General features: G+C 42.9%; 1 protein-coding gene across 2 annotated transcripts in view; it reads right to left on the reverse strand.

Moving 5' to 3' along the window:
- Positions 1-24,520, reverse strand: part of LOC110524553 (sec1 family domain-containing protein 2) — a 231,791-nt gene that overhangs the window by 78,326 nt on the left and 128,945 nt on the right. For both annotated transcript variants that reach the window (XM_036978386.1, XM_036978387.1), the window contains exon 5: positions 234-537. In XM_036978386.1, coding sequence (XP_036834281.1) covers positions 234-537 — 304 coding nt within the window. The remainder of the gene's footprint in view (positions 1-233; positions 538-24,520) is intronic.

Raw genomic sequence — 24,520 nt, forward strand, 5'->3', positions numbered from 1 at the left:
GTCCTTCTACCATCAGCAGCACAGAGGTACAAACAACAGTGTCTTCTCCATCTCTCTGCTACCATATGAACAGTTAACTGGGGTCCTTCTAGAATGACTATAAAGTGGTGATACGTTGCATTTGGTTCAGCTTCGTCTTATCGAGAGCATGGTGTAATTTATGGTTACAGTATTAGTGTTCAGCATTGGTGTGCTTCTGTTAAGGTTTTATTATGGTTGTGTTCAGTACTAACCGGTGAGTTTCTGCAGCAGGGGGCTGAGCTCCGCCTCTCTGGTGATGACCAGGGTGAGTGCTCCAATCAGCTCCCTCTCCACCTTTTCCTCTTCCCCTTCATCGTCTGCAGGCTGGGCCTCTCCAGCCAGTGAGTACAGGTAGACAAGCAGCACCAGCAGCTCATCAGGACCACACTCTTCCTCCCCCGACCGGGACCCTGAACTGTACTCTGAGTTGGACCCCTCCTCACCCTTAACAGCACGAGGTTTCATCAGGGGCAGAAGCTGTCGCAGAACACCAGCAAAGTCAGAGTCTCCCAGAGCCTGCAAACCACACAGGATACACAGAGACATTTTAGAGATATGAAGTAGAAACTACAAACTGAGTAACACAAAACGCATTAAATCACCACACACATACAGTGCCTTCAGAAAGTGTTCACACCGCTTGACTTTTTCCACATTTTGCTGTGTTAAAGCCTGAATTTAAAATGGCCTAAATAGAGATTTTGTGTCACTGATCTACACACATAGTGGTTAACATGAGTTTAAAATTGACTACCCCATCTCTGTACCCCACACATACAATTATCTGTAAGGTCCCTCAGTTGAGCAGTGAATTTCAAGCACAGATTCAACCACAAAGACCAGGGAGGTTTTCCAATGGTTCTCAAAGTAGGGCACCTATTGGTCGATGAGGGGAAAAAAAAAGCAGACATTGAATATCCCTTTGAGTATGGTGAAGTTATTAATTACCCTGTGGATGGTGTATCAATACACCCAGTCAGTACAAAGATACAGGCGCCATTCCTAACTCAGATGCCGGAGAGGAAGGAAACCGCTCAGAGATTTCACCATGAGGCCAATGTTGATTTTAAAGCAGTTACAGTTTAATGGCTGTGATAGGAGATAACTGAGGATGGATCAACAACATCAGTTACTCCACAATACTACCTTAAATTGAAAAGAAGTGAAAAGGAAGCCTGTACAGAATAACAAATATTCAAAAAAAGGCATCCTGTATCCAATAAGGCACTAAAGTAATACTGTAAAAAATGTGGCAAAGAAAAACAAAAATTATGTTTGGGGCAAATCCAACAACACATCACTGAGTACCACTTAATATTTTCAAGCATGGTGGTGGCTGCATCATGTTATGGGTGTGCTTGTCATCGGCAAGGACTAAGGAGTTTTTGGAGGATACAAAAAAACGTAGTAGAGCTAAGCACAGGCAAAACCCTAGAGGAAAACCTGGTTCAGTCCGCTTTCCAACAGACACTGGGAGACAAATTCACCTTTCAGCAGGACAATAACCTAAAACAGAAGGCCAAATATACACTGGAGTTGCTTACTAAGACAACCTTGAATGTTACTGATTGGCCTAGTTACAGTTTTGATTTAAAAATCGTCTTGAAAATCTATGGCAAGACTTGAAAATGGCTGTCTAGCAATGATCAACAACCAACTTGACAGAGCTTGAAAAATGTGTTAAAGAATAATGGGAAAATATTGTACAATCCAGGTGTGGAAGCACTGCTATGGAAAATGTTGAATACAATACCAACAAAGTCAATGAATGTCTAGATCGGCATGTTTTGGCATTTGCTTATTTTATGACTATGAGTAATCCAGTTTTATGGAAATTATTTTTTACTTTTCTTCATTGTGCATTAATTTTATGATGCAACTGTGTATAAGAAATCATTGACCTGTTCATTGGCATGCATACACACACACAGAGCGTGTGTTTTCGTACTGTTTAGGAGCAGTGACCTGTTTCTCGGTGTTGCTGGGAGTGAGTTTGCGCCCATGCTGGTTCTCCCTGTCCTGGCCCACATGATTTTCATACAGCACAATATACAGCCTAACAGTCAGAATGAGCTCATACCCCTATTAACCAGGGGTGTGTGTAGAAAAGAGTGAGAACGAGAGAGGAGAGAGAGATAGAGAGAAGGAAAGAACGTGAGAAAGAGAGAGAAGGAGTGAGAGAAGCTGCAGTCAGATGCCTCTGTGGATAGATGAGAATTTAATGAGTGTTAAGACCTCAATGTTCCTCCCATCAAGACAAACAGGCTCTCTCTCTACCCAGCTCCTATCGCTGAGCTCTGAGCCCTGGGGCCTGGTCTGGTCCACTGAGGGGATCCGGTGTCCAACCCATCACAAACTTCCTCTGGGCCCGGGAGAAGGGAATCAGCATCAGTACTGCACTAACTGCCTTTGAGAGTGTGCATGTGTGTGAATTCAGACATGGGTTCTGAGAGTACGAGTGCTGATCTGTCCATATAATCTTATTCATTATGGAAAAAAAGCAAAAATGATGCAGCACTCCCACTCTCAGACCCTCTGTGTATACGGGCCCTGGTCTCACGGGCCCAATGATCCAATGACCATCACAGTTGGCACTACCCTCTAGCAGTGTTACACGTGAGAACTAGAGTCTAAATGTGCTTGATATCTATCTAGGGCAAGTACAGGGCTCCCGAGTGGCGCAGCGGTCTAAGGCACTGCATCTCAGTGCTAGAAGTATCACTACGAATCCAGGCTGTATCACAACTGGCCGTAATTGGGATTCTCATAGGGAGTTGCACAATTGGCCCAGTGTCGTCTGGGTTTGGCCAGAGTAGGCCGTCATTGTAAATAAGAATTTGTTCTTAACTGACTTGACTAGTTAAATAAAGGTTAAATAAAAAATGACTGTAGTGTTGTCAGAGCTCTGAGTCTCCTGTTCTCTTCCAGCTAGGCCTCAGCCCCAGCCAACCACCGCCCCCAAGGGGTATTCAAACACACAAACCAAATCACAGAACACATTTTTCTCCATAAACATTGTGAAATCAAATACCTCTCCGAGCTGCACTCAAAAATATTTGCCAAACAATGTTTGGGCTTCTTTTCTCCATTGTGAGTTGAGAGTAGAGAGGAGAAAGTAGAGAGGAGAAAGTAGAGTCTAGAGAGAGTAGAGAGAAAGTAAAGAGTAGACAGAATGCAGAGAAGAGAAAGTAGAGAGTAGAATGTAGAGAGAAAGTAGAGAGTAGATAGGAGAATGCAGAGAGTAGAAAGTAGAGAGGATAGAAAGTAGAGAGTAGAGGAGAAAGTAGAGAGGAGAAAGTAGAGAGGAGAGAGAAGACAGGAGAAAGCAGAAAGGAGAAAGTAGAGGAGAGAGAAAGTAGAGAGTAGAGAGGAGAAAGTAGAAAGTAGAGGAGAAAGTAGAGAGTAGAAAGTAGAGAGGAGTAGAAAGTAGAGAGGAGAAAGTAGAGAGGAGAAAGTAGAGAGGAGAGAGTAGAGAGGAGAGAGTAGAGAGCAGAGAGTAGAGAGAGAGTAGAGAGGAGAAAGTAGAGAGGAGAAAGTAGAGAGGAGAAAATAGAGTGGAGTAGAAAGTAGAGAGGAGTAGAAAGGAGTAGAAAGTAGAGAGGAGAAAGTAGAGTGAGGATAAAGGAGAAAGGAGTAGAAAGGAGTAGAGAGTAGAGAGGAGAAAGTAGAGCGTAGAGAGGAGAAAGTGGAGTGAAGAGGAGAGAGGAGAAAGTAGAGAGGAGAAAGTAGAGAGGAGAGAGTAGAGTGTAGAAAGTAGAGAGGAGAGAGTGGAGTGTAGAAAGTAGAGAGGAGAGAGTAGAGTGTAGAAAGTAGAGAGGAGAGAGTAGAGTGTAGAAAGTAGAGAGGAAAAGTAGAGTGAGGAGAAAGGAGAAAGGAGAGAGGAGAAAGTAGAGTGAAGAGGAGAGAGGAGAAAGTAGAGAGGAGAAAGTAGAGTGTAGAGAGGAGAACGTAGAGGAGAAAGGAGAAAGTAGAGAGGAGAAAGTAGAGAGGAGAAAGGAGAACGTAGAGGAGAAAGGAGAAAGTAGAGAGGAGAAAGTAGAGAGTAGAAAGTAGAGAGGAGAGAAAGTAGAGAGGAGAGAAAGTAGAGAGGAGAGAAAGTAGAGAGGAGAGAGTAGACAGGAGAAAGCAGAAAGGAGAAAGTAGAGAGGAGAGAGTAGAGTGTAGAAAGTAGAGAGGAGAAAGTAGAGAGGAGAAAGTAGAGTGTAGAGAGGAGAAAGTAGAGAGGAGAAAGTAGAGAGGAGAGAGTGGAGTGTAGAAAGTAGAGAGGAGCGAGTAGAGTGTAGAAAGTAGAGAGGAGAGAGTAGAGTGTAGAAAGTAGAGAGGAGAAAGTAGAGTGAGGAGAAAGGAGAAAGGAGAAAGTAGAGAGGAGTAGAAAGGAGTAGAGTAGAGAGGAGAAAGGAGTAGAGTAGAGAGGAGAAAGTAGAGAGGAGAAAGTAGAGAGGAGAAAGTAGAGAGGAGTAGAAAGGAGTAGAGAGTAGAGAGGTGAAAGTAGAGTGTAGAGAGGAGAAAGTAGAGTGAAAAGGAGAGAGGAGAAAGTAGAGAGGAGAAAGTAGAGAGGAGAGAGTAGAGAGTAGAGAGCAGAGAGTAGAGAGGAGAAAGTAGAGAGGAGAAAGTAGAGAGGAGAAAGTAGAGAGGAGAAAGTAGAGTGGAGTGGAAAGTAGAGAGGAGTAGAAAGGAGTAGAAAGTAGAGAGGAGAAAGTAGAGTGAGGATAAAGGAGAAAGGAGAGAGGAGAAAGTAGAGAGGAGTAGAAAGGAGTAGAGAGTAGAGAGGAGAAAGTAGAGTGTAGAGAGGAGAAAGTAGAGTGAAGAGGAGAGAGGAGAAAGTAGAGAGGAGAAAGCAGAGAGGAGAGAGTAGAGTGTAGAAAGTAGAGAGGAGAGAGTAGAGTGTAGAAAGTAGAGAGGAGAGAGTAGAAATTAGAGAGGAGAAAGTAGAGAGGAGAGAGTGGAGTGTAGAAAGTAGAGAGGAGAGAGTAGAGTGTAGAAAGTAGAGAGGAGAGAGTAGAGTGTAGAAAGTAGAGAGGAGAAAGGAGAAAGTAGAGAGGAGTAGAAAGGAGTAGAGAGTAGAGAGGAGAAAGTAGAGTGTAGAGAGGAGAAAGTAGAGAGGAGAAAGTAGAGAGGAGAAAGTAGAGAGGAGTAGAAAGGAGTAGAGAGGTGAAAGTAGAGTGTAGAGAGGAGAAAGTAGAGTGAAAAGGAGAGAGGAGAAAGTAGAGAGGAGAAAGTAGAGAGGAGAAAGTAGAGAGGAGGTAGTAGAGAGGAGAGAGTAGAGAGGAGAGAGTAGAGAGCAGAGAGTAGAGAGAGAGTAGAGAGGAGAAAGTAGAGAGGAGAAAGTAGAGAGGAGAAAGTAGAGAGGAGAAAGTAGAGAGGAGAAAGTAGAGTGGAGTAGAAAGTAGAGAGGAGTAGAAAGGAGTAGAAAGTAGAGAGGAGAAAGTAGAGTGAGGATAAAGGAGAAAGGAGAGGAGAAAGTAGAGAGGAGTAGAAAGGAGTAGAGAGTAGAGAGGAGAAAGTAGAGTGTAGAGAGGAGAAAGTAGAGTGAAGAGGAGAGAGGAGAAAGTAGAGAGGAGAAAGTAGAGAGGAGAGAGTAGAGTGTAGAAAGTAGAGAGGAGAGAGTAGAAAGTAGAGAGGAGAGAGTAGAAATTAGAGAGGAGAAAGTAGAGAGGAGAGAGTGGAGTGTAGAAAGTAGAGAGGAGAGAGTAGAGAGGAGAGAGTAGAGAGGAGAGAGTAGAGAGGAGAGAGTAGAGAGGAGAGAGTAGAGAGAGAGTAGAGAGGAGAAAGTAGAGAGGAGAAAGTAGAGAGGAGTAGAAAGGAGTAGAGAGTAGAGAGGTGAAAGTAGAGTGTAGAAAGGAGAAAGTAGAGTGAAAAGGAGAGAGGAGAAAGTAGAGAGGAGAAAGTAGAGAGGAGAAAGTAGAGAGGAGAAAGTAGAGAGGAGAAAGTAGAGTGTAGAGAGGAGAAATTAGAGAGGAGAAAGTAGAGAGGAGAGAGTGGAGTGTAGAAAGTAGAGAGGAGAGAGTAGAGTGTAGAAAGTAGAGAGGAGAGAGTAGAGTGTAGAAAGTAGAGAGGAGAAAGTAGAGTGAGGAGAAAGGAGAAAGGAGACAGGAGAAAGTAGAGAGGAGTAGAAAGGAGTAGAGTAGAGAGGAGAAAGTAGAGTGTAGAGAGGAGAAAGTAGAGTGAAGAGGAGAGAGGAGAAAGTAGAGAGGAGAAAGTAGAGAGGAGAAAGAGAGGAGAGAGTAGAAAGTGGAGAGGAGAAAGTAGAGTGAGGAGAAAGGAGAAAGTAGAGGAGAAAGGAGAAAGTAGAGAGGAGAAAGGAGTAGAAAGTAGAGAGGAGTAGAAAGTAGAGAGGAGAAAGTATAGTGTAGAAAGTAGAGAGGAGAAAGTAGAGTGTAGAGAGGAGAAAGTAGAGAGTAGAAAGTAGAGAGGAGAGAAAGAAGAGAGGAGAGAGTAGACAGGAGAAAGCAGAAAGGAGAAAGTAGAGGAGAGAGAAAGGAGAAAGTAGAGGAGAAAGGAGAAAGTAGAGAGGAGAAAGGAGAGAGGAGAAAGTAGAGAGGAGTAGGAAGTAGAGAGGAGAAAGTAGAGTGTAGAAAGTAGAGAGTAGAAAGTAGAGAGGAGAGAAAGTAGAGGAGAGAGTAGACAAGAGAAAGCAGCAAGGAGAAAGTAGAGGAGAGAGAAAGTAGAGAGGAGAAAGTAGAGTGAGGAGAAAGGAGAAAGTAGAGAGGAGAAAGGAGAGAGTAGAAAGTAGAGAGGAGTAGAAAGCAGAGAGGAGAAAGTAGAGTGTAGAGAGGAGAGAGTAGAAAGTAGAGAGGAGAAAGTAGAGGAGAAAGTAGAAAGGAGAAAGTAGAGTGTAGAAAGTAGAGGAGAGAGTAGAGTGTAGAAAGTAGAGAGGAGAGAGGAGAGAGTAGAGGGTAGAAAGTAGAGAGGAGAGAGTAGAGTGTAGAAAGTAGAGAGGAGAGAGGAGTAGAAAGGAGTAGAGAGTAGAGAGGAGAAAGTAGAGTGTAGAGAGGAGAGAGGAGAAAGTAGAGAGGAGAAAGTAGAGAGGAGAGAGTAGAGTGTAGAAAGTAGAGAGGAGAAAGTAGAGGAGAAAGGAGAAAATAGAGAGGAGAAAGTAGAGAGGAGAAAGTAAAGAGGAGAGAGTAGAGAGGAGAAAGTAGAGTGAAGAAAGTAGAGAGGAGAAAGTAGAAAGGAGAAAGTAGAAAGGACAAAGTAGAGAGGAGAAAGTAGAGTGTAGAGAGGAGAAAGTAGAGAGGAGAGAGGAGAAAGTAGAGTGTAGAGAGGAGAGAGGAGAAAATAGAGAGGAGAGAGGAGAAAGTAGAGAGGAGAAAGTAGAGAGGAGAGAGTAGAGTGTAGAAAGTAGAGAGGAGAAAGTAAAGAGGAGAGAGTAGAGTGTAGAAAGTAGAGAGGAGAAAGTAGAGGAGAAAGGAGAAAATAGAGAGGAGAAAGTAGAGAGGAGAAAGTAAAGAGGAGAGAGTAGAGTGTAGAAAGTAGAGAGGAGAAAGTAGAGGAGAAAGGAGAAAATAGAGAGGAGAAAGTAGAGAGGAGAAAGTAAAGAGGAGAGAGTAGAGAGGAGAAAGTAGAGTGAAGAAAGTAGAGAGGAGAAAGTAGAAAGGAGAAAGTAGAAAGGAGAAAGTAAATAGGAGAAAGTAGAGTGTAGAGGAGAGAGCAGAAAGTAGAGAGGAGAAAGTAGAGAGGAGAAAGTAGAGAGGAGAAAGGAGAAAGTAGAGAGGAGAAAGGAGAGAGTAGAAAGTAGAGAGGAGTAGAAAGTAGAGAGGAGAAAGTAGAGTGTAGAGAGGAGAAATTAGAGAGGAGAAAGTAGAGTGTATAAAGTAGAGAGGAGAGAGTAGAGTGTAGAAAGTAGATAGGAGAGAGTAGAGAGGAGAGAGGAGAAAGTAGAGAGGAGAAAGTAGTGAATAAAGTAGAGAGGAGAGAGTAAAATGTAGAAAGTAGAGAGGAGTAGAAAGGAGTAGAGAGTAGAGAGGAGAAAGTAGAGTGTAGAGAGGAGAGAGGAGAAAGTAGAGTGTAGAGAGGAGAGAGGAGAAAGTAGAGTGTAGAAAGTAGAGAGGAGAAAGTAGAGTGTAGAAAGTAGAGAGGAGAGAGTAGAGAGTAGAGTGTAGAAAGTAGAGAGGAGTAGAAAGGAGTAGAGAGGAGAAAGTAGAGTGTAGAGAGGAGAGAGGAGAAAGTAGAGAGGAGAGAGGAGAAAGTAGAGTGTAGAGCGGAGAGAGGAGAAAGTAGAGAGGAGAGAGGAGAAAGTAGAGAGGATAAAGTAGAGAGGAGAAAGTAGAGAGGAGAGAGTAGAGTGTAGAAAGTAGAGAGGAGAAAGTAGAGGAGAAAGGAGAAAGTAGAGAGGAGAAAGTAGAGAGGAGAAAGTAAAGAGGAGAGAGTAGAGAGGAGCAAGTAAAGAGAGAGTAGAGAGGAGAGAGGAGAAAGTAGAGTGGAGAAAGTAGAGAGGAGAAAGTAGAGAGGAGAGTGTAGAAAGTAGAGAGGAGAGAGTAGAGTGTAGAAATTAGAGAGGAGAAAGTAGAGTGAGGAGAGAGGAGAAAGGAGAAAGGAGAGAGGAGAAAGTAGAGAGGAGTAGAAAGGAGTAGAGTAGAGAGGAGAAAGTAGAGTGTAGAGAGGAGAAAGTAGAGTGAAGAGGAGAGAGGAGAAAGTAGAGAGTAGAAAGTGGAGAGGAGAAAGTAGAGTGTAGAGAGGAGAAAGTAGAGAGGAGAAAGTAGAGAGGAGAGAGTAGAGTGTAGAAAGTAGAGAGGAGAAAGTAGAGAAAGGAGAAAATAGAGAGGAGAAAGTAGAGAGGAGAAAGTAAAGAGGAGAGAGTAGAGAGGAGAAAGAGAGGAGAGAGTAGAAAGTGGAGAGGAGAAAGTAGAGTGAGGAGAAAGGAGAAAGTAGAGGAGAAAGGAGAAAGTAGAGAGGAAAAAGGAGTAGAAAGTAGAGAGGAGTAGAAAGTAGAGAGGAGAAAGTAGAGTGAGGAGAAAGGAGAAAGGAGAGAGGAGAAAGTAGAGAGGAGTAGAAAGGAGTAGAGTAGAGAGGAGAAAGTAGAGTGTAGAGAGGAGAAAGTAGAGTGAAGAGGAGAGAGGAGAAAGTAGAGAGGAGAAAGTAGAGAGGAGAAAGAGAGGAGAGAGTAGAAAGTGGAGAGGAGAAAGTAGAGTGAGGAGAATGGAGAAAGTAGAGAGGAGAAAGGAGTAGAAAGTAGAGAGGAGAAAGTAGAGATGAGAAAGTAGAGAGGAGAAAGTAGAGAGGAGAAAGAGAGGAGAGAGTAGAAAGTAGAGAGTAGAAAGTAGAGAGGAGAGAAAGTAGAGAGGAGAGAGTAGACAGGAGAAAGCAGAAAGGAGAAAGTAGAGGAGAGAGAAAGGAGAAAGTAGAGGAGAAAGGAGAAAGTAGAGAGGAGAAAGGAGAAAGTAGAGAGGAGAAAGGAGAGAGTAGAAAGTAGAGAGGAGTAGGAAGTAGAGAGGAGAAAGTAGAGAGTAGAAAGTAGAGAGGAGAGAAAGTAGAGAGGAGAGAGTAGACAGGAGAAAGCAGAAATGAGAAAGTAGAGGAGAGAGAAAGTAGAGAGGAGAAAGTAGAGTGAGGAGAAAGGAGAAAGTAGAGAGGAGAAAGGAGAGAGTAGAAAGTAGAGGAGTAGAAAGCAGAGAGGAGAAAGTAGAGTGTAGAGAGGAGAGAGTAGAAAGTAGAGAGGAGAAAGTAGAAAGGAGAAAGTAGAGTGTAGAAAGTAGAGTAGAGAGTAGAGTGTAGAAAGTAGAGAGGAGAGAGTAGAGTGTAGAAAGTAGAGAGGAGAGAGTAGAGTGTAGAAAGTAGAGGAGTAGAAAGGAGTAGAGAGTAGAGAGGAGAAAGTAGAGTGTAGAGAGGAGAGAGGAGAAAGTAGAGTGTAGAGAGGAGAAAGTAGAGTGTAGAGAGGAGAAAGTAGAGAGGAGAGAGGAGAAAGTAGAGTGTAGAGAGGAGAAAATAGAGAGGAGAAAGTAGAGAGGAGAGAGTAGAGTGTAGAAAGTAGAGAGGAGAAAGTAGAGAAAGGAGAAAATAGAGAGGAGAAAGTAGAGAGGAGAAAGTAAAGAGGAGAGAGTAGAGAGGAGAAAGTAGAGTGAAGAAAGTAGAGAGGAGAAAGTAGAAAGGAGAAAGTAGAAAGTAGAGTGTAGAAAGTAGAGTGTAGAAAGTAGAGTGAGGAGAAAGGAGAAAGGAGAGAGGAGAAAGTAGAGAGGAGTAGAAAGGGGTAGAGAGGAGAAAGTAGAGTGTAGAGGAGAGAGGAGAAAGTAGAGAGGAGAAAGTAGAGAGGAGAAAGTAGAGAGGAGTAGGAAGTAGAGAGGGGAAAGTAGAGAGTAGAAAGTAGAGAGGAGAGAAAGTAGAGAGGAGAGAGTAGACAGGAGAAAGCAGAAATGAGAAAGTAGAGGAGAGAGAAAGTAGAGAGGAGAAAGTAGAGTGAGGAGAAAGGAGAAAGTAGAGAGGAGAAAGGAGAGAGTAGAAAGTAGAGGAGTAGAAAGCAGAGAGGAGAAAGTAGAGTGTAGAGAGGAGAGAGTAGAAAGTAGAGAGGAGAAAGTAGAAAGGAGAAAGTAGAGTGTAGAAAGTAGAGTAGAGTGTAGAAAGTAGAGAGGAGAGAGTAGAGTGTAGAAAGTAGAGAGGAGAGAGTAGAGTGTAGAAAGTAGAGGAGTAGAAAGGAGTAGAGAGTAGAGAGGAGAAAGTAGAGTGTAGAGAGGAGAGAGGAGAAAGTAGAGTGTAGAGAGGAGAAAGTAGAGAGGAGAGAGGAGAAAGTAGAGAGGAGAGAGGAGAAAGTAGAGTGTAGAGAGGAGAAAATAGAGAGGAGAAAGTAGAGAGGAGAAAGTAAAGAGGAGAGAGTAGAGAGGAGAAAGTAGAGTGAAGAAAGTAGAGGAGAAAGTAGAAAGGAGAAAGTAGAAAGGAGAAAGTAGAGTGTAGAAAGTAGAGTGTAGAAAGTAGAGTGAGGAGAAAGGAGAAAGGAGAGAGGAGAAAGGAGAAAGGAGAGAGGAGAAAGTAGAGAGGAGTAGAAAGGAGTAGAGAGGAGAAAGTAGAGTGTAGAGGAGAGAGGAGAAAGTAGAGAGGAGAAAGTAGAGAGGAGAAAGTAGAGAGGAGAAAGTAGAAAGTAGAGAGGAGTAGAAAGTAGAGGGGAAAGTAGAGTGTAGAGAGGAGAGAGTAGAGAGGAGAAGGTAGAGGAGAAATTAGAGAGGAGAAAGTAGAAAGGAGAAAGTAGAGTGTAGAAAGTAGAAAGGAGAAAGTAGAGTGTATAAAGTAGAGGAGAGAGTAGAGTGTAGAAAGTAGAGAGGAGTAGAAAGGAGTAGAGAGTAGAGAGGAGAAAGTAGAGTGTAGAAAGTAGAGAGGAGAGAGTAGAGTTTAGAAAGTAGAGAGGAGAGAGTAGAGTGTAGAAAGTAGAGAGGAGAGAGTAGAGAGGAGAGAGTAGAGAGGAGAAAGTAGAGAGGAGAAAGTAGAGAGGAGAAAGTAGAAAGGAGAAAGTAGAGTGTAGAAAGTAGAGGAGAGAGTAGAGTGTAGAAAGTAGAGAGTAGAGAGGAGAGAGTAGAGTGTAGAAAGTAGAGAGGAGTAGAAAGGAGTAGAGAGTAGAGAGGAGAAAGTAGAGTGTAGAAAGTAGAGAGGAGAGAGTAGAGTTTAGAAAGTAGAGAGGAGAGAGTAGAGTGTAGAAAGTAGAGAGGAGAGAGTAGAGAGGAGAGAGTAGAGAGGAGAAAGTAGAGAGGAGAAAGTAGAGAGGAGAAAGTAGAGTGTAGAAAGTAGAGTGTAGAAAGTAGAGTGTAGAAAGTAGAGAGGAGAGAGTAGAGTGTAGAAAGTAGAGAGGAGAGAGTAGAGTGTAGAAAGTAGAGAGGAGAGAGTAGAGTGTAGAAAGTAGAGAGGAGAGAGTAGAGAGGAGAGAGTAGAGAGGAGAAAGTAGAGAGGAGAAAGGAGAGAGTAGAAAGTAGAGAGGAGTAGAAAGTAGAGAGGAGAAAGTAGAGTGTAGAGAGGAGAGAGTAGAGAGGAGAAGGTAGAGGAGAAATTAGAGAGGAGAAAGTAGAGTGTATAAAGTAGAGAGGAGAGAGTAGAGTGTAGAAAGTAGATAGGAGAGAGTAGAGAGGAGAGAGGAGAAAGTAGAGAGGAGAAAGTAGTGTATAAAGTAGAGAGGAGAGAGTAGAGTGTAGAAAGTAGAGAGGAGAGAGGAGAAAGTAGAGAGGAGAAAGTAGAGTGAGGAGAAAGGAGAAAGTAGAGAGGAGAAAGTAGAAAGTAGAGAGGAGTAGAAAGTAGAGAGGAGAAAGTAGAAAGGAGAAAGTAGAGTGTAGAAAGTAGAGGAGAGAGTAGAGTGTAGAAAGTAGAGAGGAGAGAGTAGAGAGGAGAGAGTAGAGTGTAGAAAGTAGAGAGGAGTAGAAAGGAGTAGAGAGTAGAGAGGAGAAAGTAGAGTGTAGAGAGGAGAGAGGAGAAAGTAGAGTGTAGAGAGGAGAGAGGAGAAAGTAGAGTGTAGAAAGTAGAGAGGAGAAAGTAGAGTGTAGAAAGTAGAGAGGAGAGAGTAGAGTGTAGAAAGTAGAGAGGAGAGAGTAGAGAGGAGAGAGTAGAGTGTAGAAAGTAGAGAGGAGTAGAAAGGAGTAGAGAGGAGAAAGTAGAGTGTAGAGAGGAGAGAGGAGAAAGTAGAGAGGAGAGAGGAGAAAGTAGAGTGTAGAGCGGAGAGAGGAGAAAGTAGAGAGGAGAGAGGAGAGAGGAGAAAGTAGAGAGGAGAAAGTAGAGAGGAGAAAGTAGATAGGAGAGAGTAGAGTGTAGAAAGTAGAGAGGAGAAAGTAGAGGAGAAAGGAGAAAGTAGAGAGGAGAAAGTAGAGAGGAGAAAGTAAAGAGGAGAGAGTAGAGAGGAGCAAGTAAAGAGAGAGTAGAGAGGAGAGAGGAGAAAGTAGAGTGGAGAAAGTAGAGAGGAGAAAGTAGAGAGGAGAGTGTAGAAAGTAGAGAGGAGAGAGTAGAGTGTAGAAATTAGAGAGGAGAAAGTAGAGTGAGGAGAGAGGAGAAAGGAGAAAGGAGAGAGGAGAAAGTAGAGAGGAGTAGAAAGGAGTAGAGTAGAGAGGAGAAAGTAGAGTGTAGAGAGGAGAAAGTAGAGTGAAGAGGAGAGAGGAGAAAGTAGAGAGTAGAAAGTGGAGAGGAGAAAGTAGAGTGTAGAGAGGAGAAAGTAGAGAGGAGAAAGTAGAGAGGAGAGAGTAGAGTGTAGAAAGTAGAGAGGAGAAAGTAGAGAAAGGAGAAAATAGAGAGGAGAAAGTAGAGAGGAGAAAGTAAAGAGGAGAGAGTAGAGAGGAGAAAGAGAGGAGAGAGTAGAAAGTGGAGAGGAGAAAGTAGAGTGAGGAGAAAGGAGAAAGTAGAGGAGAAAGGAGAAAGTAGAGAGGAAAAAGGAGTAGAAAGTAGAGAGGAGTAGAAAGTAGAGAGGAGAAAGTAGAGTGAGGAGAAAGGAGAAAGGAGAGAGGAGAAAGTAGAGAGGAGTAGAAAGGAGTAGAGTAGAGAGTAAAAAGTAGAGTGTAGAGAGGAGAAAGTAGAGTGAAGAGGAGAGAGGAGAAAGTAGAGAGGAGAAAGTAGAGAGGAGAAAGAGAGGAGAGAGTCAAAAGTGGAGAGGAGAAAGTAGAGTGAGGAGAAAGGAGAAAGTAGAGAGGAGAAAGGAGTAGAAAGTAGAGAGGAGAAAGTATAGTGTAGAAAGTAGAGAGGAGAAAGTAGAGTGTAGAGAGGAGAAAGTAGAGAGTAGAAAGTAGAGAGAAGAGAAAGTAGAGAGGAGAGAGTAGACAGGAGAAAGCAGAAAGGAGAAAGTAGAGGAGAGAGAAAGGAGAAAGTAGAGGAGAAAGGAGAAAGTAGAGAGGAGAAAGGAGAAAGTAGAGAGGAGTAGGAAGTAGAGAGGAGAAAGTAGAGAGTAGAAAGTAGAGAGGAGAGAAAGTAGAGAGGAGAGAGTAGACAGGAGAAAGCAGAAATGAGAAAGTAGAGGAGAGAGAAAGTAGAGAGGAGAAAGTAGAGTGAGGAGAAAGGAGAAAGTAGAGAGGAGAAAGGAGAGAGTAGAAAGTAGAGAGGAGTAGAAAGCAGAGAGGAGAAAGTAGAGTGTAGAGAGGAGAGAGTAGAAAGTAGAGAGGAGAAAGTAGAAAGGAGAAAGTAGAGTGTAGAAAGTAGAGTAGAGAGTAGAGTGTAGAAAGTAGAGAGGAGAGAGTAGAGTGTAGAAAGTAGAGAGGAGAGAGTAGAGTGTAGAAAGTAGAGGAGTAGAAAGGAGTAGAGAGTAGAGAGGAGAAAGTAGAGTGTAGAGAGGAGAGAGGAGAAAGTAGAGTGTAGAGAGGAGAAAGTAGAGTGTAGAGAGGAGAAAGTAGAGAGGAGAGAGGAGAAAGTAGAGTGTAGAGAGGAGAAAATAGAGAGGAGAAAGTAGAGAGGAGAGAGTAGAGTGTAGAAAGTAGAGAGGAGAAAGTAGAGAAAGGAGAAAGTAGAGAAAGGAGAAAGTAGAGAGGAGAAAGTAAAGAGGAGAGAGTAGAGAGGAGAAAGTAGAGTGAAGAAAGTAGAGAGGAGAAAGTAGAAAGGAGAAAGTAGAAAGGAGAAAGTAGAGTGTAGAAAGTAGAGTGAGGAGAAAGGAGAAAGGAGAGAGGAGAAAGGAGAGAGGAGAAAGTAGAGAGGAGTAGAAAGGAGTAGAGAGGAGAAAGTAGAGTGTAGAGGAGAGAGGAGAGAAAGTAGAGAGGAGAGAGTAGACAGGAGAAAATAGAGAGGAGAAAGTAGAGAAAGGAGAAAATAGAGAGGAGAAAGTAGAGAGGAGAAAGTAAAGAGGAGAGAGTAGAGAGGAGAAAGTAGAGTGAAGAAAGTAGAGAGGAGAAAGTAGAAAGGAGAAAGTAGAAAGGAGAAAGTAGAGTGTAGAAAGTAGAGTGAGGAGAAAGGAGAAAGGAGAGAGGAGAAAGTAGAGAGGAGAAAGTAGAGAGGAGTAGGAAGTAGAGAGGAGAAAGTAGAGAGTAGAAAGTAGAGAGGAGAGAAAGTAGAGAGGAGAGAGTAGACAGGAGAAAGCAGAAATGAGAAAGTAGAGGAGAGAGAAAGTAGAGAGGAGAAAGTAGAGTGAGGAGAAAGGAGAAAGTAGAGAGGAGAAAGGAGAGAGTAGAAAGTAGAGAGGAGTAGAAAGCAGAGAGGAGAAAGTAGAGTGTAGAGAGGAGAGAGTAGAAAGTAGAGAGGAGAAAGTAGAAAGGAGAAAGTAGAGTGTAGAAAGTAGAGTAGAGAGTAGAGTGTAGAAAGTAGAGAGGAGAGCGTAGAGTGTAGAAAGTAGAGAGGAGAGAGTAGAGTGTAGAAAGTAGAGGAGTAGAAAGGAGTAGAGAGTAGAGAGGAGAAAGTAGAGTGTAGAGAGGAGAGAGGAGAAAGTAGAGTGTAGAGAGGAGAAAGTAGAGTGTAGAAAGTAGAGTGAGGAGAAAGGAGAAAGGAGAGGAGAAATGAGAAAGGAGAGAGGAGAAAGTAGAGAGGAGTAGAAAGGAGTAGAGAGGAGAAAGTAGAGTGTAGAGGAGAGAGGAGAAAGTAGAGAGGAGAAAGTAGAGAGGAGAAAGTAGAGAGGAGAAAGTAGAAAGTAGAGAGGAGTAGAAAGTAGAGAGGGGAAAGTAGAGTGTAGAGAGGAGAGAGTAGAGAGGAGAAGGTAGAGGAGAAATTAGAGAGGAGAAAGTAGAAAGGAGAAAGTAGAGTGTAGAAAGTAGAGAGGAGAAAGTAGAGTGTATAAAGTAGAGAGGAGAGAGTAGAGTGTAGAAAGTAGATAGGAGAGAGTAGAGAGGAGAGAGGAGAAAGTAGAGAGGAGAAAGTAGAGTGAGGAGAAAGGAGAAAGTAGAGAGGAGAAAGGAGAGAGTAGAAAGTAGAGAGGAGTAGAAAGTAGAGAGGAGAAAGTAGAGTGTAGAGAGGAGAGAGTAGAAAGTAGAGAGGAGAAAGTAGAGAGGAGAAAGTAGAGTGTAGAAAGTAGAGGAGAGAGTAGAGAGGAGAGAGTAGAGAGGAGAAAGTAGAGAGGAGAAAGTAGAGAGGAGAGAGTAGAGAGGAGAAAGTAGAGTGTAGAAAGTAGAGAGGAGAGAGTAGAGTGTAGAAAGTCGAGAGGAGAGAGTAGAGTATAGAAAGTAGAGAGGAGAGAGTAGAGAGGAGAGAGTAGAGAGGAGAAAGTAGAGAGGAGAAAGTAGAGTGTAGAAAGTAGAGAGGAGAGTGTAGAGTGTAGAAAGTAGAGAGGAGAAAGTAGAGTGTAGAGAGGAGAGAGTAGAAAGTAGAGAGGAGAAAGTAGAGTGTAGAGAGGAGAGAGTAGAAAGTAGAGAGGAGTAGAAAGGAGTAGAGAGTAGAGAGGAGAAAGTAGAGTGTAGAAAGTAGAGAGGAGAGAGTAGAGTGTAGAAAGTCGAGAGGAGAGAGTAGAGTATAGAAAGTAGAGAGGAGAGAGTAGAGAGGACAGAGTAGAGAGGAGAAAGTAGAGAGGAGAAAGTAGAGTGTAGAAAGTAGAGAGGAGAGTGTAGAGTGTAGAAAGTAGAGAGGAGAAAGTAGAGTGTAGAAAGTAGAGAGGAGAGAGTAGAGTGTAGAAAGTAGAGAGGAGAGAGTAGAGTGTAGAAAGTAGAGAGGAGAGAGTAGAGAGGAGAGAGTAGAGTGTAGAAAGTAGAGAGGAGTAGAAAGGAGTAGAGAGGAGAAAGTAGAGTGAAGAGAGGAGAGAGGAGAAAGTAGAGTGTAGAGAGGAGAAAGTAGAGTGTAGAGAGGAGAGAGGAGAAAGTAGAGAGGAGAGAGGAGAAAGTAGAGAGGAGAAAGTAGAGAGGAGAGAGGAGAAAGTAGAGAGGAGAAAGTAGAGAGGAGAGAGTAGAGTGTAGAAAGTAGAGAGGAGAAAGTAGAGGAGAAAGGAGAAAGTAGAGAGGAGAAAGTAGAGAGGAGAAAGTAAAGAAGAGAGAGTAGAGAGGAGAAAGTAAAGAAGAGAGAGTAGAGAGGAGAGAGTAGAGTGGAGAAAGTAGAGAGGAGAGAGTAGAGTGTAGAAAGTAGAGAGGAGAAAGAAGCTGTGAGGAGAAAGGAGAAAGGAGAAAGTAGAGAGGAGTAGAAAGGAGTAGAGAGGAGAAAGTAGAGTGTAGAGGAGAGAGGAGAAAATAGAGAGGAGAAAGTAATAAGGAGAAAGTAGAGAGGAGAAAGTAGAGGAGAAAGTAGAGAGGAGAAAGTAGAGAGGAGAAAGTAGAAAGTAGAGTGAGGAGAAAGTAGAGTGAGGAGAAAGGAGAAAGTAGAGAGGAGAAAGGAGTAGAAAGTAGAGAGGAGAAAGTAGAGTGTAGAGAGGAGAGAGTAGAGAGGAGAAGGTAGAGGAGAAATTAGAGAGGAGAAAGTAGAAAGGAGAAAGTAGAGTGTAGAAAGTAGAGAGGAGAAAGTAGAGTGTATAAAGTAGAGAGGAGAGAGTAGAGTGTAGAAAGTAGATAGGAGAGAGTAGAGAGGAGAGAGGAGAAAGTAGAGAGGAGAAAGTAGAGTGAGGAGAAAGGAGAAAGTAGAGAGGAGAAAGGAGAGAGTAGAAAGTAGAGAGGAGAAAGTAGAGTGTAGAGAGGAGAGAGTAGAAAGTAGAGAGGAGAGAGGAGAAAGTAGAAAGGAGAAAGTAGAGTGTAGAAAGTAGAGGAGAGAGTAGAGTGTAGAAAGTAGAGAGTAGAGAGGAGAGAGTAGAGTGTAGAAAGTAGAGAGGAGTAGAAAGGAGTAGAGAGTAGAGAGGAGAAAGTAGAATGTAGAAAGTAGAGAGGAGAGAGTAGAGTGTAGAAAGTAGAGAGGAGAGAGTAGAGAGGAGAGAGTAGAGTGTAGAAAGTAGAGAGGAGTAGAAAGGAGTAGAGAGGAGAAAGTAGAGTGTAGAGAGGAGAGAGGAGAAAGTAGAGAGGAGAGAGGAGAAAGTAGAGTGTAGAGCGGAGAGAGGAGAAAGTAGAGAGGAGAGAGGAGAAAGTAGAGAGGAGAAAGTAGAGAGGAGAGAGTAGAGTGTAGAAAGTAGAGAGGAGAAAGTAGAGGAGAAAGTAGAGAGGAGAAAGTAAAGAGGAGAGAGTAGAGAGGAGAGAGGAGAAAGTAGAGTGGAGAAAGTAGAGAGGAGAGTGTAGAAAGTAGAGAGGAGAGAGTAGAGTGTAGAAATTAGAGAGGAGAAAGTAGAGTGAGGAGAAAGGAGAAAGGAGAGAGGAGAAAGTAGAGAGGAGTAGAAAGGAGTAGAGTAGAGAGGAGAAAGTAGAGTGTAGAGAGGAGAAAGTAGAGTGAAGAGGAGAGAGGAGAAAGTAGAGAGTAGAAAGTGGAGAGGAGAAAGTAGTGTGTAGAGAGGAGAAAGTAGAGAGGAGAGAGTAGAGTGTAGAAAGTAGAGAGGAGAAAGTAGAGAAAGGAGAAAATAGAGAGGAGAAAGTAGAGAGGAGAAAGTAAAGAGGAGAGAGTAGAGAGGAGAAAGAGAGGAGAGAGTAGAAAGTGGAGAGGAGAAAGTAGAGTGAGGAGAAAGGAGAAAGTAGAGGAGAAAGGAGAAAGTAGAGAGGAAAAAGGAGTAGAAAGTAGAGAGGAGTAGAAAGTAGAGAGGAGAAAGTAGAGTGAGGAGAAAGGAGAAAGGAGAGAGGAGAAAGTAGAGAGGAGTAGAAAGGAGTAGAGTAGAGAGGAGGAAGTAGAGTGTAGAGAGGAGAAAGTAGAGTGAAGAGGAGAGAGGAGAAAGTAGAGAGGAGAAAATAGAGAGGAGAAAGTAGAGAGGAGAAAGAGAGGAGAGAGTAGAAAGTGGAGAGGAGAAAGTAGAGTGAGGAGAAAGAAGAAAGTAGAGAGGAGAAAGGAGTAGAAAGTAGAGAGGAGAAAGTAGTGTAGAAAGTAGAGAGGAGAAAGTAGAGTGTAGAGAGGAGAAAGTAGAGAGTAGAAAGTAGAGAGGAGAGAAAGTAGAAAGGAGAAAGTAGAGGAGAAAGGAGAAAGTAGAGAGGAAAAAGGAGTAGAAAGTAGAGAGGAGTAGAAAGTAGAGAGGAGAAAGTAGAGTGAGGAGAAAGGAGAAAGGAGAGAGGAGAAAGTAGAGAGGAGTAGAAAGGAGTAGAGTAGAGAGGAGAAAGTAGAGTGTAGAGAGGAGAAAGTAGAGTGAAGAGGAGAGAGGAGAAAGTAGAGAGGAGAAAATAGAGAGGAGAAAGTAGAGAGGAGAAAGAGAGGAGAGAGTAGAAAGTGGAGAGGAGAAAGTAGAGTGAGGAGAAAGGAGAAAGTAGAGAGGAGAAAGGAGTAGAAAGTAGAGAGGAGAAAGTAGTGTAGAAAGTAGAGAGGAGAAAGTAGAGTGTAGAGAGGAGAAAGTAGAGAGTAGAAAGTAGAGAGGAGAGAAAGTAGAGAGGAGAGAGTAGACAGGAGAAAGCAGAAAGGAGAAAGTAGAGGAGAGAGAAAGGAGAAAGTAGCGGAGAAAGGAGAAAGTAGAGAGGAGAAAGGAGAAAGTAGAGAGGAGAAAGGAGAGAGTAGAAAGTAGAGAGGAGTAGGAAGTAGAGAGGAGAAAGTAGAGAGTAGAAAGTAGAGAGGAGAGAAAGTAGAGAGGAGAGAGTAGACAGGAGAAAGCAGAAATGAGAAAGTAGAGGAGAGAGAAAGTAGAGAGGAGAAAGTAGAGTGAGGAGAAAGGAGAAAGTAGAGAGGAGAAAGGAGAGAGTAGAAAGTAGAGAGGAGTAGAAAGCAGAGAGGAGAAAGTAGAGTGTAGAGAGGAGAGAGTAGAAAGTAGAGAGGAGAAAGTAGAAAGGAGAAAGTAGAGTGTAGAAAGTAGAGTAGAGAGTAGAGAGGAGAGAGTAGAGTGTAGAAAGTAGAGGAGTAGAAAGGAGTAGAGAGTAGAGAGGAGAAAGTAGAGTGTAGAGAGGAGAGAGGAGAAAGTAGAGTGTAGAGAGGAGAAAGTAGAGTGTAGAGAGGAGAAAGTAGAGAGGAGAGAGGAGAGAGTGTAGAGGAGTAGGAAGTAGAGAGGAGAAAGTAGAGAGTAGAAAGTAGAGAGGAGAGAAAGTAGAGAGGAGAGAAAGTAGACAGGAGAAAGCAGAAATGAGAAAGTAGAGGAGAGAGAAAGTAGAGAGGAGAAAGTAGAGTGAGGAGAAAGGAGAAAGTAGAGAGGAGAAAGGAGAGAGTAGAAAGTAGAGAGGAGTAGAAAGCAGAGAGGAGAAAGTAGAGTGTAGAGAGGAGAGAGTAGAAAGTAGAGAGGAGAAAGTAGAAAGGAGAAAGTAGAGTGTAGAAAGTAGAGTAGAGAGTAGAGTGTAGAAAGTAGAGAGGAGAGAGTAGAGTGTAGAAAGTAGAGAGGAGAGAGTAGAGTGTAGAAAGTAGAGGAGTAGAAAGGAGTAGAGAGTAGAGAGGAGAAAGTAGAGTGTAGAGAGGAGAGAGGAGAAAGTAGAGTGTAGAGAGGAGAAAGTAGAGTGTAGAGAGGAGAAAGTAGAGAGGAGAAAGTAGAGAGGAGAGAGTAGAGTGTAGAAAGTAGAGAGGAGAAAGTAGAGAAAGGAGAAAATAGAGGAGAAAGTAGAGAGGAGAAAGTAAAGAGGAGAGAGTAGAGAGGAGAAAGTAGAGTGAAGAAAGTAGAGAAGAGAAAGTAGAAAGGAGAAAGTAGAAAGGAGAAAGTAGAGTGTAGAAAGTAGAGTGTAGAAAGTAGAGTGAGGAGAAAGGAGAAAGGAGAGAGGAGAAAGGAGAGAGGAGAAAGTAGAGAGGAGTAGAGAGGAGAAAGTAGAGTGTAGAGGAGAGAGGAGAAAGTAGAGAGGAGAAAGTAGAGAGGAGAAAGTAGAAAGTAGAGAGGAGTAGAAAGTAGAGAGGGGAAAGTAGAGTGTAGAGAGGAGAGAGTAGAGAGGAGAAGGTAGAGGAGAAATTAGAGAGGAGAAAGTAGAAAGGAGAAAGTAGAGTGTAGAAAGTAGAGAGGAGAAAGTAGAGTTTATAAAGTAGAGAGGAGAGAGTAGAGTGTAGAAAGTAGATAGGAGAGAGTAGAGAGGAGAGAGGAGAAAGTAGAGAGGAGAAAGTAGAGTGAGGAGAAAGGAGAAAGTAGAGAGGAGAAAGGAGAGAGTAGAAAGTAGAGAGGAGAAAGTAGAGAGGAGAAAGTAGAGTGAGGAGAAAGGAGAAAGTAGAGAGGAGAAAGGAGAGAGTAGAAAGTAGAGAGGAGTAGAAAGTAGAGAGGAGAAAGTAGAGTGTAGAGAGGAGAGAGTAGAAAGTAGAGAGGAGAAAGTAGAAAGGAGAAAGTAGAGTGTAGAAAGTAGAGGAGAGAGTAGAGTGTAGAAAGTAGAGAGTATAGAGGAGAGAGTAGAGTGTAGAAAGTAGAGAGGAGTAGAAAGGAGTAGAGAGTAGAGAGGAGAGAGTAGAGTGTAGAAAGTAGAGAGGAGAGAGTAGAGTGTAGAAAGTAGAGAGGAGAGAGTAGAGTGTAGAAAGTAGAGAGGAGAGAGTAGAGAGGAGAGAGTAGAGAGGAGAAAGTAGAGAGGAGAAAGTAGAGAGGAGAAAGTAGAGTGTAGAAAGTAGAGAGGAGAAAGTAGAGTGTAGAAAGTAGAGAGGAGAGAGTAGAGTGTAGAAAGTAGAGAGGAGAGAGTAGAGTGTAGAAAGTAGAGAGGAGAGAGTAGAGAGGAGAGATTAGAGTGTAGAAAGTAGAGAGGAGAGAGTAGAGTGTAGAAAGTAGAGAGGAGTAGAAAGGAGTAGAGAGGAGAAAGTAGAGTGAAGAGAGGAGAGAGGAGAAAGTAGAGTGTAGAGAGGAGAAAGTAGAGTGTAGAGAGGAGAAAGTAGAGAGTAGAAAGTAGAGAGGAGAGAAAGTAGAGAGGAGAGAAAGTAGACAGGAGAAAGCAGAAAGGAGAAAGTAGAGGAGAGAGAAAGGAGAAAGTAGAGGAGAAAGGAGAAAGTAGAGAGGAGAAAGGAGAAAGTAGAGAGGAGAAAGGAGAGAGTAGAAAGTAGAGAGGAGTAGGAAGTAGAGAGGAGAAAGTAGAGAGTAGAAAGTAGAGAGGAGAGAAAGTAGAGAGGAGAGAGTAGACAGGAGAAAGCAGAAATGAGAAAGTAGAGGAGAGAGAAAGTAGAGAGGAGAAAGTAGAGTGAGGAGAAAGGAGAAAGTAGAGAGGAGAAAGGAGAGAGTAGAAAGTAGAGAGGAGTAGAAAGCAGAGAGGAGAAAGTAGAGTGTAGAGAGGAGAGATTAGAAAGTAGAGAGGAGAAAGTAGAAAGGAGAAAGTAGAGTGTAGAAAGTAGAGTAGAGAGTAGAGTGTAGAAAGTAGAGAGGAGAGAGTAGAGTGTAGAAAGTAGAGAGGAGAGAGTAGAGTGTAGAAAGTAGAGGAGTAGAAAGGAGTAGAGAGTAGAGAGGAGAAAGTAGAGTGTAGAGAGGAGAGAGGAGAAAGTAGAGTGTAGAGAGGAGAAAGTAGAGTGTAGAGAGGAGAAAGTAGAGAGGAGAGAGGAGAAAGTAGAGTGTAGAGAGGAGAAAATAGAGAGGAGAAAGTAGAGAGGAGAGAGTAGAGTGTAGAAAGTAGAGAGGAGAAAGTAGAGAAAGGAGAAAATAGAGAGGAGAAAGTAGAGAGGAGAAAGTAAAGAGGAGAGAGTAGAGAGGAGAAAGTAGAGTGAAGAAAGTAGAGAGGAGAAAGTAGAAAGGAGAAAGTAGAAAGGAGAAAGTAGAAAGGAGAAAGTAGAGTGTAGAAAGTAGAGTGAGGAGAAAGGAGAAAGGAGAGAGGAGAAAGTAGAGAGGAGTAGAAAGGAGTAGAGAGGAGAAAGTAGAGAGGAGAAAGTAGAGAGGAGAAAGTAGAGAGAGAAAGTAGAGAGGAGAAAGTAGAGAGGAGAAAGTAGAGAGTAGAAAGTAGAGAGGAGAGAAAGTAGAGAGGAGAGAAAGTAGACAGGAGAAAGCAGAAATGAGAAAGTAGAGGAGAGAGAAAGTAGAGAGGAGAAAGTAGAGTGAGGAGAAAGGAGAAAGTAGAGAGGAGAAAGGAGAGAGTAGAAAGTAGAGAGGAGTAGAAAGCAGAGAGGAGAAAGTAGAGTGTAGAGAGGAGAGAGTAGAAAGTAGAGAGGAGAAAGTAGAAAGGAGAAAGTAGAGTGTAGAAAGTAGAGTAGAGAGAGTAGAGTGTAGAAGTAGAGAGGAGAGAGTAGAGTGTAGAAAGTAGAGGAGTAGAAAGGAGTAGAGAGTAGAGAGGAGAAAGTAGAGTGTAGAAAGGAGAGAGGAGAAAGTAGAGTGTAGAGAGGAGAAAGTAGAGTGTAGAGAGGAGAAAGTAGAGAGGAGAAAGTAGAGAGGAGAGAGTAGAGTGTAGAAAGTAGAGAGGAGAAAGTAGAGAAAGGAGAAAATAGAGGAGAAAGTAGAGAGGAGAAAGTAAAGAGGAGAGAGTAGAGAGGAGAAAGTAGAGTGAAGAAAGTAGAGAAGAGAAAGTAGAAAGGAGAAAGTAGAAAGGAGAAAGTAGAGTGTAGAAAGTAGAGTGTAGAAAGTAGAGTGAGGAGAAAGGAGAAAGGAGAGAGGAGAAAGGAGAGAGGAGTAGAAAGGAGTAGAGAGGAGAAAGTAGAGTGTAGAGGAGAGAGGAGAAAGTAGAGAGGAGAAAGTAGAGAGGAGAAAGTAGAAAGTAGAGAGGAGTAGAAAGTAGAGAGGGGAAAGTAGAGTGTAGAGAGGAGAGAGTAGAGAGGAGAAGGTAGAGGAGAAATTAGAGAGGAGAAAGTAGAAAGGAGAAAGTAGAGTGTAGAAAGTAGAGAGGAGAAAGTAGAGTGTATAAAGTAGAGAGGAGAGAGTAGAGTGTAGAAAGTAGATAGGAGAGAGTAGAGAGGAGAGAGGAGAAAGTAGAGAGGAGAAAGTAGAGTGAGGAGAAAGGAGAAAGTAGAGAGGAGAAAGGAGAGAGTAGAAAGTAGAGAGGAGTAGAAAGTAGAGAGGAGAAAGTAGAGTGTAGAGAGGAGAGAGTAGAAAGTAGAGAGGAGAAAGTAGAGAGGAGAAAGTAGAAAGGAGAAAGTAGAGTGTAGAAAGTAGAGGAGAGAGTAGAGTGTAGAAAGTAGAGAGTAGAGAGGAGAGAGTAGAGTGTATAAAGTAGAGAGGAGTAGAAAGGAGTAGAGAGTAGAGAGGAGAAAGTAGAGTGTAGAAAGTAGAGAGGAGAGAGTAGAGTGTAGAAAGTAGAGAGGAGAGAGTAGAGAGGAGAGAGTAGAGAGGAGAAAGTAGAGAGGAGAAAGTAGAGAGGAGAAAGTAGAGTGTAGAAAGTAGAGAGGAGAAAGTAGAGTGTAGAAAGTAGAGAGGAGAGAGTAGAGTGTAGAAAGTAGAGAGGAGAGAGTAGAGTGTAGAAAGTAGAGAGGAGAGAGTAGAGAGGAGAGATTAGAGTGTAGAAAGTAGAGAGGAGAGAGTAGAGTGTAGAAAGTAGAGAGGAGTAGAAAGTAGAGTGAAGAGAGGAGAAAGTAGAGTGAAGAGAGGAGAAAGTAGAGTGTAGAGAGGAGAAAGTAGAGAGGAGAGAGGAGAAAGTAGAGTGTAGAGAGGAGAAAGTAGAGAGGAGAGAGGAGAAAGTAGAGAGGAGAAAGTAGAGAGGAGAGAGTAGAGTGTAGAAAGTAGAGAGGAGAAAGTAGAGGAGAAAGGAGAAAGTAGAGAGGAGAAAGTAGAGAGGAGAAAGTAAAGAGGAGAGAGTAGAGAGGAGAAAGTAAAGAAGAGAGAGTAGAGAGGAGAGAGTAGAGTGGAGAAAGTAGAGAGGAGAGAGTAGAGTGTAGAAAG

The sequence above is a fragment of the Oncorhynchus mykiss genome, chromosome 5 (assembly GCF_013265735.2).
Source record: "Oncorhynchus mykiss isolate Arlee chromosome 5, USDA_OmykA_1.1, whole genome shotgun sequence".
NCBI lineage: Eukaryota > Metazoa > Chordata > Actinopteri > Salmoniformes > Salmonidae > Oncorhynchus > Oncorhynchus mykiss.